Genomic DNA, 12,325 nt, shown 5'->3' with positions numbered 1-12,325 from the left:
AAGTCCTCCTGCTATCGGCTGTTTAATTCATGCAACTGAATATTAATATTTATTCTAAGAATACCTCTTTTTAATTCAAAATAACGGACTAAATAACACCAAGTCAATAAAGAGTCGTATAGGTTTTTCTTAAGAGACGTTTCTTTCTTTAGTAGATTCATATGTACATAGAGAAAATCAGGCACTCTGAGCTGAGCTCGCAGTTTGAAAATAATTACAATGCTTCAATTCTTTAAACATTTACAAAAGAAAAACAAAGGAAAATACTATGCCCTGAAAACAGCATACGAGTTTAAATATGATTCACTCTACGTTTGGTTTTTCATCGTCAGCCCTCTTCAATTCAATCCAACTCATCTACGACACGTTCGCACAAAATCACGCACACAGTTCAGTTCAGAGAACTTCTCCGTCTGCTCAGCAACTCAAACCTCAGAAACGTCCAATGATTTACATCTTATATCGTCTGAATAAAAAAAACTAAATCAGCATCAACATGCTGCAGGGAGCAGAGAGAGAAGGGCCTGTGGAGGAGGTGTTGGAGGTGTTGTGATCTCCCTGAGGAGACGCGGTGGGAGGAGTCACTGACGGGGACCCGACCGTCATCTGAGGAATAAAGGCAGAGCAGCACGTCCGTCCTCTAGAGGGACACATGTCCACCAGGAGACGTGTGTGTGTGTGTGTGTGTGTGTGTGTGTGTGTGTGTGTGTGTGTCAGTAGAAGCAGACAGTGTGCAGAAAAGGCCTGTTGCTCTTCTCCTCAAACTCCTGCAGGAGCTCATCGATTTCATTCTCCATGTCGTCAGTATGTTGGATCTGAAGGAGGAGAGGAGGAGGAGGAGGGGAGGGGAGGGGAGAGGAGAGGAGGGGAGAGGAGAGGAGGGGAGGGGAGAGGAGAGGAGAGGAGAGGAGAGGAGAGGAGGGGAGAGGAGAGGAGGGGAGGGGAGGAGAGGAGAGGAGAGGAGAGGAGGGGAGGGGAGGGGAGGGGAGAGGAGAGGAGAGGAGGGGAGGGGAGGGGAGGGGAGGGGAGGGGAGGGGAGAGGAGGGGAGGGGAGGGGAGAGGAGGGGAGAGGAGAGGAGAGGAGAGGAGAGGAGGGGAGGGGAGAGGAGAGGAGGGGAGGGGAGAGGAGAGGAGGGGAGGGGAGGGGAGGGGAGAGGAGGAGAGGAGAGGAGAGGAGAGGAGGGGAGGGGAGGGGAGAGGAGAGGAGGGGAGGGGAGGGGAGGGGAGGAGAGGAGAGGAGAGGAGGGGAGGGGAGAGGAGAGGAGAGGAGAGGAGAGGAGAGGAGAGGAGAGGAGGGGAGAGGAGGGGAGGGGAGAGGAAGGGGAGAGGAGAGGAGAGGAGAGGAGAAGAGAGGAGAGGCGAGGAGAGGAGAGGAGAGGAGAGGAGAGGAGAGGAGAGGAGAGGAGAGGAGAGGAGAGGAGAGGAGAGGAGAGGAGAGGAGAGGAAGGGGAGACATCAACAACATGTATAAATACATTTCGACCAGGTAACATCTGAGTTTGCCCTTTTAGAAAGATGTTGTAGATTATGTGCATTAAAACGTTGTTAGTAGATGCCCCCCCCCCCCCTTAATGTGCTGGGAGACACTCACACACTGACACAGCTCACAGATGAGGAAGGCGCCCAGTGTTGCTTCCTCGTGGTTGTCCTGAATGTCTACATTGATGACGTGCACCGGCTGCAGAGTCTCCTGCTCTCTGGAGTTCAGATCTGGAAACACACCGAACACTTTCACAACAGGAACCACGTCGGCAGTGTTGAGTCATAAATCATACAGGAAGTTACATCATAGGATGTTTCCAAAAGGCTCTGCATAATGACCTACTTCCTGTTAGTGTGGAGGTGTGATGAGCATCTCACCTTCCAGCACCTGGTCGTAGACCCGCTCCTCACAGGTGATCACCAGGTCAAACTTCTCCTTGCAGTTCTGGAAGCGCTCCGGCTTCGACTTGATGCGCTTGTTGCGGTCCAGCATGTGCAGGATGCCGTTCTGTGTGTATCTGAATGAGCCGGGAGGTCAAGGAACACAGCGGGGAGGGAACCCCAACACGCTAACCACACGTCAGACAGGAAGTCACACAAAGCCACCTGTTAACATGTCTGGAGTGATGTGGAGTCAGTGACTGCAGCACCCTCTAGTGGTCAGTCAGATAAAAGGTGGATGGAAGAATGAACGTTCATCTTCAGACAGAAACAGAGTTTTAATATTAACGTTATTATCACTGATACAGTTCTTGATTTATGGTTATAAAACCCAGAGTATCCTGCACTGATCTGTTACTTCATCAGCCACCTCAGCAGGCAGATTAAAAATAAATAAAATAAGAGTCTACTGTGTTGCATCATCTCCAATAGTGAACTGTTTCAAAACAAAAATTACTGCAAAGTTACAAAACAAAAACCAGTTTGACAGAAGGCAGTAGATGCACTTCACAGGACAGTTTCATCACAGGTCACTTTAACATGTAAAGAACACGTCTGACTCAACAAGGAAGGAACAAACCGGCAATTCAGCAACAGGAAGTACTTTAAAGCCAATAAAGGCCGTTACAACCTGAATGATTTAAGTCTCCTCAGACATGTGTTCAATAATTAACTCAAAGAAAAACTAAAGCTACTCGAGGAATAAAACGAGCAGCAGAGCAGTTTAACGTTGGACTGATGGCAGAAGATTAGTTAAACTAAATAACTGCTGTTCCTGACTGACAGCTTCAATCTGATGGAATCAGTTTGTCATGAGAATGAAGTGGAGCGTTCATGCAGCGCTGCAGGTTTCACTGTCTTTGTGTAACACGGTCGTTTCTGAACATCCTGCTGAGGAAGAACAGCTGGTTGGAGCGGATTATCTTTAACTTACCTCAAAAACACTCCGATCTTTAAACAACATTAACTAGTCCATTCATGGTTTTATATTATAATTTAATTATTTACATTTAATAGACCCCATTTGTTTTTTAATCTACATATTTAGTGTTATTATTTGTGACATCTGGGCTTCTATACTGATGCAGTTCTCCTTTGTTTTATATAAGTTTTACAGTCTGTATAATTAAGGCACCAGCAATACGATTGATTACAGCTAAAACAACAACAACAACAAATGAGCCACATTAAGTTAAATAACCAAATTTAAAAAAGGAGTTCTGGTGTTAATAAAACTGCTGAAGGATCATTTGGACAAAATGAAAAGTTAAAACACAGAAAAACAGGGAAACCGCATCAGCGGGGAACCACGGTGGGAACAAGACGACCTCTCACTCTTCAGACATATATTAGAGGAGCCTACAGACTTCCATCTGATGGGTGAACCCCCGACCTCCACCCGGCCTCCACCCGTGTCTGACTGCTGCTGTACTGCAGGCTGTTCCTCCACCCAGTGGATTCACAGGTTGAATTACAAAGTGTGTCTGTCAGACATCTTTAAATCTTTGCATGTGATTTACCCGTCGGTGAACTCGCTCCAACAGATCAGTCTGATGAAGTCACCTGTACGTACGTACGTGAGCCATTTCTCTGCCTGCTGCTACAGTGTGTGTGTGTGTGTGTGTGTGTGTGTCTGTGTGTCTGTGTGTGTCTGTGTGTGTGTGTGTGTCTGTGTGTGTGTGTGTGTGTGTGTGTGTGTGTCTGTGTCTGTGTGTGTGTGTGTGTGTGTGTGTGTGTGTGTGTCTGTGTCTGTGTGTGTGTGTGTGTGTGTGTGTGTGTCTGTGTGTGTGTGTGTGTGTGTGTGTGTGTGTGTGTCTGTGTGTGTCTGTGTGTGTGTGTGTGTGTGTGTGTCTGTGTCTGTGTGTGTGTGTGTGTGTGTGTGTGTGTGTGTGTGTGTGTCTGTGTGAGGAGGGGATACAGTTCCTTGTCCTTGCGGACCAAGTCGTTGTACATCTGTTCATATGTCGTTTTGAAGTCGTACACATTTGGTTTGTCCGGGGCGGGACCGGGTAGCTTCACATGAGTCCCCGTCCCAAAAGAACGCACCTCGAATCCACGTTTACTGCACAGAGGAAAGAACAAGAAACATTATACAACACCTTTACAAAGAAATAACAGAACATACATGTCAGTAAAGTAACGTATTAAATATAAAGTCTTTAAGCTGTGGTCCTGTTATACGTCACAGTCGGACCATTTCCAGCTCAGCACGACGCTCTGATTTAATTCTTAAACATCCATAAAGTGGGAAACTGTTGGATGACAGCTCGTCAACTTGGATTAAAGATTATTAAATTAGACTGACTCCTTTTTCTTTCCAATCCAGAGCAGTTATGAAGAAAATGTCCCCTGAGAGCTGAACAGTTATTAATAGATGAGTCTGAACTGTGCAGACAAACACAGGCTTTGTTTAAAACCAATAAATCAGGACACGGAACTCCTTCGAGTGTTCTGGAGCTGCAGTTCCGGAGTTCTCCCTACAGGGGGCGCTCATGTCTACATGTGGGGGAGGGAAGGAAAACCACCCAACATCACGGGCCCTGGTTCGAGTCCTCTCAGGCCGCTTTTAAAGATAACCTGTGAGGCCGGTGAAGTCAGACGGCCTTAAACTGAAGCAGGAGGAAGCAGCGCCAGAAGAAGAGCTGCGGTCCCGGAGAGACTCCGAGGCGGGAATCTATTGTTAAACTGCGCCGAGGCCCGACGGACAGGCTGCCTGTCACCGTGTCGACGCGGCTCCTGCCCGGCCCAGAAACCCGCTCCACACCGCGCACACTCATCCCCTCCGTGGGCTCTCGTGTTCGGGTGTCCTCCTCCCGGCGGTTCGTCTTTACCTGAGGATATTGTGCGCTTCCATACTGCGGTTCTGGTTGCTCGAGCACACCACCGCTACACGCAGCGGGTGGCTCGGCATTGCGGCTCTCCGGCTGAAATGAACCGACACAGGCAGTCAGAAAGTAGGAGAGAGGTGGTTACTGTGGTCCCTGTGGGGGAAATAAGCAAGACAAACCCCTGTGTTCAGTTAAACATTAACGCCTTTCCGGTAGAAACACTGTGCGGGACGCCGGTCTTCTTTTTCAAGCAGGAAGTTAAAATGGCGGAGCTCGCTGCGCTGAAGACGGCTTTATCCAATGATGTCATGTGAGGGCGGGGCTTCCTCTGGGCACGCATACAACACAGTGACGTAGGCGTGACGTCACAGACAAATATGCTTTTGCTTCTTTTTTTTACTACAGTAAAACTACTTATTAAAAGTAGGTAAACACTTAGTATAAACATCTACCGACACAGGACTGAGACTGCTGCTGGAGCTTCAGAGGTCAGAGGTCAGAGGTCAGGAGGAAATAGTGAGAACATTTATCACATATTTAATATCTCACTTCTCCCTTCTGTCTTCTAAGGTCTGAAGTGTCCCATATCTCCACCCATCAATAACTTCATGTTTCTGTTTACTTTGTTTATTTATCGCTGGCATTAAATTCATTAACGTTTTTTTTAATTATCATTATTATTAGTATTTCAGATAAGTAATAGATGTTTTGACAAAACATTAAAACTGCAGAAATTTAACAAACTGTTTTTCAATTAATTATCCCAAAAATTTGAAATCTTATTTACTACTGATTTTCCCCCCCAAAAAATAACACTCATTAAAAACATTTTTGTTGTTGTTGTTGTTGTAAATAATAGAAATAATTAAATGTTCTAATTTGAGACGCATTCAGCCACAGATTATAAAGTGTTGTGTTTATAAAGATATTTCTTTTATTCCTGTCTTTTCGTTTCATGCAAATTAACCAGAATGTGAAAGTTGGCATGTGCTCACACACACACACACACACACACACACACACACACACACACACACAGAAGAATAAGGACAGCTGTATAGTATTAAAAATGACCTCACGGTACTTTATTCACTGACAGCAGGACAAACAGGTGTTGAACCAAACATATTAGGAGATTGTACTCCACATCTTCTTGCCCTTCACCAGATGGCACCAACAGCCTGCAGCCTCCAGGTGATGTTCAGTGGTTAACATGATCTTCACGTTCATCTCCAGGCTGCACGTTGAGCAGAGCTCTGCTGCTTCTGATGAACTCGAAGCCACGTCATCATTTGTATTGCTGTATTAATTCTGACACATTCAATCACAGACAACCTTGAACAGAAACACGTGACAGTGAACTGTCCGGTGGTTCCGGTGGTTCCGGTGGTTCGGTGGTCTCGGTTCGGTGCCCCTCGCAGAGGTTACAAGGCGGTTATTTGCAGAGCAATAGTAGATTTGTGCTTCAGTTTGGTGGTAACAGGGTGAGCAGGCTGAAGAGCTGTTAGTGACGGCTGAGATTAGATGTCACGTGAGTCAGGTCACGTGTGTAGCAGTGCTTCAGTGGCGGGAGTGCGCGCGGTAGGAGTATGCGTGCTGCGTGGTGGGGCTCATGATGTTCTCCGTGATGTACGCCACCAGCAAACAGATGATGACCAGCATCACGCAAATAGCCCCGCCCACCGTTGTCATGGCGATCACAATGTCCTGCATCCCAGACGGCGGTAGCGTGAACTCCACGCAGTCCCGCCGGCCCGCGCTCTTACCGGGGTCGGAGTGGGCCAGGGAGCGCACGCAGAGCCGGTACGGGATGTTCTCGTGCAGCTCGGTGAGCAGGAAGTCCCTGCAGCCCGGTCCAAGATGGACTCCAGCGCACTCGAACTGCGTGTAGCTGCCGTTCCACCAGCAGCTCAGCTCGTAGCCTCCACGTCGGTGGCGGCGGCCGCTGAACACAGGGTTGGACCGGAGGGTCGGATGAGTCCCAGGACCCCCGGTGCTGGTCGGACCCTCGGTGTTCGGGTCCGGGTCGGTCCCGGTGGGGTCTCCCTGATGGCTCCACTGTAGCAGGACGCTGCCGTTGGTGAGCATGTTCGCCAGCAGGCTCCCCGCCGACACCACCGTCCTGCAGGCCGCCTTCTGACACCGGAACCCGGACAGAGAGTGTCGGAAGCACAGCTGCCCCCCGATGCCCCCCTCCATCACCCGGTAGGCACACAGCGGCGGCCCCCCCTCCAGTGGGCTCCTGCTGGACCTCTCCGGTATCACAGCGGGGTGACGTCCTCGGCCCGGTTCCTGTTCCGGTGCTGATGCCCCACTTTCATGGCTGCAGCTGATGTTGGTGTGTCGGAGCCAGCTGTGGGCCGGCCTCGCGCTCCTCCGGCCTCTCACGTCTGATGGGAATGATGATGAAGATGAAGATGAAGATGATGATGATGATGATGTTGATGATGATGATGTTGATGATGATGATGATGTTGATGATGATGATGTTGATGATGATGATGATGTTGATGATGATGATGAAGAGGAGGATGATGTTGATGATGATGATGAAGAGGAGGATGAGGATGCTGGTCTGCTGAGATGAGAGCCAGCTGTCTGCTGTAACGTGCAGAGCAGGAGTGCCGATAAGGCGAGCAGCGATGGTCCCGGTTGGTTCTTCATCTCACTTCCTGTCGAAGAAAACGTTTATTTATCGTCCCGGTGGATCCGCTGGTCGGTGGTGCAGACCGGGCCGATGTCTGCCATAAGATCACTTCTGCTTCAGCGCACACGACGACGTCCGTGAGAACCGGGAGAGCGCGTCCACGGGCGGGAGGAGCGGGAACACATCTGCGGCAGAAATCACCGTGAATCACGCGGCCGTCCGGTCAGCGGAGATCCGACGGTGACCTTGTAGAGGATGAACATGCAGGATGAAGCTCCTCCGGTGGTGACGGTCCTCCGGTGGTGACGGTCCTCCGGTGGTGACGGTCCTCCGGTGCCGCAGCGATCAGAGCTCTTCCTTATGTCGGGGGGAGCAGACGAGCTGCGGTCGTGCCATCAGATCTCTTCTTCCTGTCTGGCTTGACGTAAAGGCTTTGATGCCCGCTGTGTGAGAGTGCACGTGGGGGGGCGCGCGCCGCGCAGTGCTTGGGAGCGTGCACAAAATATTTGTAGTCATCAGAGGTCGGTTTGAGTCATCTTCCCACACAGAGTCCCGAGAACACGCTGGATGGACCGAACCGAATCCACCGGCACTCACCTCCGTCCACCGGCCCTCACCTCCGTCCATTGGCCCTCACCTCCGTCCATTGGCCCTCACCTCCGTCCACCGGCCCTCACCTCCGTCCATTGGCCCTCACCTCCGTCCACCGGCCCTCACCTCCGTCCACCGGCCCTCACCTCCGTCCACCGGCCCTCACCTCCGTCCACCGGCCCTCACCTGTTCACCTCCGTCCAGACTTAAAGTTGTCCTTTAAGCAGTAAACTCTGAAGTCTTCATCACCTCCAGGTTATTTATTAAAGGAGTATTATGTCTCACAATAAACTGCCTTTACTTTATTTTATTTGTTTTGAATAAATCCCCGTCATCATCCAAGAACTTCTACTTTCCTACTCAGTGTAGTAGCAGACTGATGGCTCATTCATGTGAGCCCTTACATCGTAGTACTTTAAGGCATCCCATAATGAGAGTTTGATGTTCCTCCAGGAATCAGCTGTTACTGACTTCTTAAAACAGTATTTCTGTCAAATCGCAACTCTTGTCTCCTCAAAAGCATAAATTATGATGATCAGTATCACTGATGTGTTTTAATCAGTTGTAGAGACAGATTCCTCCACTGACTGATTTCTGAGATAAAATATCTCTCAATATAACAACAATCACAAGTTAGTTTTTATGAAAGCACAGATCATTTAATAGTTTCAACAGAGACACGTACAACATTAATATCTTGTAATCACAGACAGCGTCTGGCTTCCATGTTAAGTACACTTTTACACTGTATACATTATATATTAAAATGATCAGGCGTCAGTGTTTCCATGTGGTCCACCTGCAGACGTAAACCTTCCCAACGACGACTTCAGACCGGAGTTCCGTCCTTCGGAGGAGAGGATCCCGTTTTACTGTCAGTGGAGGCAGCAGCTTTCTCTAAACTCTCTGCTGTCGTCATGGTTTCTGCTTTAGCAGCATCTTCACAGTTCTGTTCAGCTGGGACGGCCCTCTCGCCCTCTGCTGATTGGTCGATGTCTGAAGGAGGCGGCGCACTTTCGCCTTCTGGTTTCGTGTTTGACTCGAGGAGCGGAGCGACGACCTGCTGAGCCTGAGGCGCCTCGCCGAGGGGCAGATTGAAGCCCATCTTCCCGGCGCCGCCCGCCCCCCCCGGCCGCTGGAGGCGCGAGGCTCCTGGCCGGAGCCTCCTCCTCTCCGTGCAGCCAGTCCATCTTCTGAAGGTGCTGCCTGACGGCGTCGTCCACCCGAGCGTCAATCATAGCCTCGGTCAGGACGCCGTCTTCAGAGGAATACGCTGCCGCCTGGAAGACAACGTACGACACCACGTTTCCTTTACATCAGCTATCAGAGATAAAACCTGAGAGTTCAGATTAACTCTGCAGGTTTGGATCCACAGTGATGACAGGAAACATACCTGCCAGGCCACACCCAGCTTGGAGATCTCTCTTCCTGACATGCCGTCTGCCCGCTTCGCGATCTCAGAGCACTTTTTACTGTAGTCGAACTGAGCCAGCTTCATCCTCCTTCACACAAAACACACACGAGAGTGGGGAAATGTTATGTAACCATCAGTGATGTCACCAACCATCAGTGAGGTCACCAACCATCAGTGATGTCACCAACCATCAGTGATGTCACCGTTGGTTTGTGAACGTTATGAATCCTCCAGTTCAGATTCTGTCCGTCACCATCTTGTTAGTTTGGAGCGGTTTGGAGCAGGAAGTGACCATATTTGGACGAGCTGGGGGAGGAGCCAGCGGTGGATCTGACCAATCTGATTGGAAACCTGACGATACTACGTCCCGCCCACCGATAGCTGTAACCTGACTGCACCGCAGGCCTGTCAATCAAACAGACACGCCCCCAAAAACAGGTCTTCTTGAATCTTCTTTTCTAATGAATGAGGGATTATTTTCAGATGGACCTCCAGAAAACTAATAAGAAGGAGTGACTTTAGCTAACAACACCGAGATAACTGATGGACACATTTTATTCACTTTGGATTTGATGAGAGAAGTTGAATGGGAGTCTATGGAGCCGGAGGCTTTTTGGAGCCGACCTCTAGTGGCACTCGCTGGTATTGCAGCTGAAGACACTTCTGGATCAGAACCATTTTACAGACCTGAAGCTACGAACTCTTTTAGAAACAGTCTGAGGTCTGAATGTAATTTCTGTCTGACTTTATTCCACTTCTGGAGCGGTCTTCACTGTGTCCTCCTCTTTGTGATTTATTATTCTGATCCCTGCATTCATGTTAAACTGATCAGACCTGGTGAACTGTCCCACAATCCATGTGTCAGTGTGCAGTTTGTGTGTAGTGGTGTTGTAATGGGACTCACTGCCGCCCTCCAGTGGCCGGCTCCAGCACGTATCTGTCGAAGTAGAGTCGCACTAGCCTCTCCCTCTCCTCTGGACCCGGAAGAGCAAAGTTGACGATCTCATCGATGCGGTCGTTTATGGCCCAGTCGAACTGCTCCGGCTGGTTGCTGGCCAGTACCAACATGAACCTGCGGGGGGGAGGGGGGAGACGTCAGCAGGGGAGGATGTTAAAATGATTGTGGTGTATGAAGCAGTTAGAGGATTGTGTACTTGTTGCTCTGCTCTCCGGTGCGGTACAGGAATGCGTTGAGAGTTGCTCTGAGATCTTCACTGATCTTCTCCTGCAGAAACAACAGAGCAGTGATGAGGTGCTGCTGGTGATGTCAGACACTGAAGGCAGGAAGCTTCACACATGCAGACTTACAGTGGACCTCTTACGGAGGAACGCGTCGGCCTCATCCACGAAGAGCAGCAGTCTGGAGCGGGACACATGACACACATCACCTGTTACATCTGCACATTATCTTCATCCATAGTTATTATTATATTTATTATTATCTTCATCCATAGTTATTATTATATTTATTATTATCTCCGTCCATAGTTATTATTATATTTATTATTATCTTCATCCATAGTTATTATTATATTTATTATTATCTCCGTCCATATTTAATATCAAGGCTGAAGCAGTGTGAGTGTGCTCATGTTTCAGGTTGTGTACCCGCGTCGGCTGGTGCTGGCCCAGTCAAACACTTTGTGCATGGCGGTCACTCCGTCGCGGCCCATCGGTGCGACGTCACCACCGGTCATGATGGCGTAGTCCATCCCAGAATGCATTGCCAGCTTCTACTCAACACAAACAGAAACCCACCAGTCAGTCAGTGTTGTATTTACCTGACCAATCACAGCGCTCGGCCTCCGCCTACCTTGGCGAACAGAGTCTTTCCCGTCCCCGGAGGACCGTACATCAGGATGTTCCTGTAGAGGCCGTTGTTCTGCCTCGTGTTCCTTGTTGCTATGGCGACGTCACGCACTCGCTCCTCCAGGGAGGGCTGAGATGAAGGAAAGCAGCTCGTCAGGTGTCACAGTGTCAAACATCCTTGAATGTGTTTGGACTGTCGGTCCACTTACGCTGAGCACGACTCCCTCCAGGGCGTCCTGAGGTTTGCTCTTCAGACGTTTGGCCGTCTAAACGGTTCAGGACGGAAAGAAAAGTTTTAATAATCAGGTCATGACCTTGACGTCGAAACACGTGCACGAGGATTTCTCATCACCCACCTTCACCGGATGCTTGATGGCCTCGGCCACGGTGAAGCGGGACGTCTCCCGCACCAGAGACGGCTTGCCGAGCCGGGCCTCGATGTACCGGCCCGCCACCGCCGTCGCGTTTCGGGCTGAGTAGACTCCCACAGCTAACAGGGTCAGACCTGCCACCTAGTGATGGGAGGGAGCAGTTACACAACCATCAAACAACGTCCTTTCCTTTATATTTGTTATTCTTATGATTGTATTCTTCAATTTGTTTAAAAAAAAGAAAGAAAAAAAAAGCGGCTAATAAAGGTTAGCGTCGTAGATGTCTTCACAGGAGTGTAACAGAAGAATGATTAACTTGTTTTACCATCTGGATGCGTTGATCTGTACATTTATACATACATGTCTCTGTCTTCACTAAGACTCTGTGACACGTTCAGCTCCTGTAATACATGTCCAGTGTGTTCCCTCAGTAAAGTGCAGATGGGGGCGGAGCCTCTCACCGTGGCCGTGACTTTGTCCCAGTCGGACGTGAAGGCTCTGAATCCTTCTCCAAACACGGCGCCGGCCGTCCTGAGAACAAACACGCGCTAACGGTCAGACGGCCTGAAGGTGGAGGAACCAGTTAAACGTGACGGAGATCCTCTCTGTGATGGTGTTTAAAACATCATCCCCACGTCTCTCCGTCACCGTGACGACCACCGGACGGCGGGACATCTTACTTGATGGACTCGAGGACGGTCTGTCGGTGCTCCGCGGCCTTCAGACGGATCTGCTCCCGGAT

The 12,325-nt window shown here is 49.6% G+C and overlaps 3 protein-coding genes across 3 annotated transcripts in view; all 3 read right to left on the bottom strand.

Moving 5' to 3' along the window:
• Positions 1 to 123: 123 nt before the first annotated feature.
• Positions 124 to 5,053, bottom strand: ssu72 (SSU72 homolog, RNA polymerase II CTD phosphatase). Its single transcript, XM_069153255.1, has 5 exons — positions 4,755 to 5,053; positions 3,842 to 3,985; positions 1,861 to 2,000; positions 1,592 to 1,710; positions 124 to 815 (listed from the first exon to the last, which is right to left on the bottom strand). Exons 1-5 carry the CDS (start codon positions 4,832 to 4,834, stop codon positions 714 to 716), a joined length of 585 nt encoding a protein of 194 aa, XP_069009356.1. The 5' UTR covers positions 4,835 to 5,053; the 3' UTR covers positions 124 to 713.
• Positions 5,054 to 5,809: 756 nt separating this feature from the next.
• On the bottom strand, positions 5,810 to 8,045 carry fndc10 (fibronectin type III domain containing 10). The gene has a single exon (XM_069153228.1). It carries the CDS (start codon positions 7,413 to 7,415, stop codon positions 6,312 to 6,314), a length of 1,104 nt encoding a protein of 367 aa, XP_069009329.1. The 5' UTR covers positions 7,416 to 8,045; the 3' UTR covers positions 5,810 to 6,311.
• Positions 8,046 to 8,632: 587 nt separating this feature from the next.
• Positions 8,633 to 12,325, bottom strand: part of atad3 (ATPase family AAA domain containing 3) — a 6,285-nt gene continuing 2,592 nt past the window's right edge. Inside the window, 12 exon segments of the mRNA XM_069153214.1 lie at positions 8,633 to 9,118; positions 9,120 to 9,269; positions 9,383 to 9,491; positions 10,308 to 10,475; positions 10,558 to 10,628; positions 10,712 to 10,763; positions 11,012 to 11,136; positions 11,217 to 11,342; positions 11,422 to 11,478; positions 11,569 to 11,724; positions 12,045 to 12,114; positions 12,264 to 12,325. The exon segment at positions 12,264 to 12,325 is cut by the window's right edge and continues 104 nt beyond it. Of these exon segments, the coding sequence (XP_069009315.1) occupies positions 8,819 to 9,118; positions 9,120 to 9,269; positions 9,383 to 9,491; positions 10,308 to 10,475; positions 10,558 to 10,628; positions 10,712 to 10,763; positions 11,012 to 11,136; positions 11,217 to 11,342; positions 11,422 to 11,478; positions 11,569 to 11,724; positions 12,045 to 12,114; positions 12,264 to 12,325 (1,446 nt within the window). The 3' untranslated portion in view covers positions 8,633 to 8,818.

The sequence above is a fragment of the Embiotoca jacksoni genome, unplaced genomic scaffold (genome assembly GCF_022577435.1).
Source record: "Embiotoca jacksoni isolate LCO1_2020_lvr unplaced genomic scaffold, fEmbJac1.0.p SCAF_1, whole genome shotgun sequence".
NCBI classification, from domain to species: domain Eukaryota; kingdom Metazoa; phylum Chordata; class Actinopteri; family Embiotocidae; genus Embiotoca; species Embiotoca jacksoni.
The sequence above is the reverse complement of the archived record's forward strand: the minus strand, read 5'-3'. Positions and strand labels throughout refer to the sequence as shown.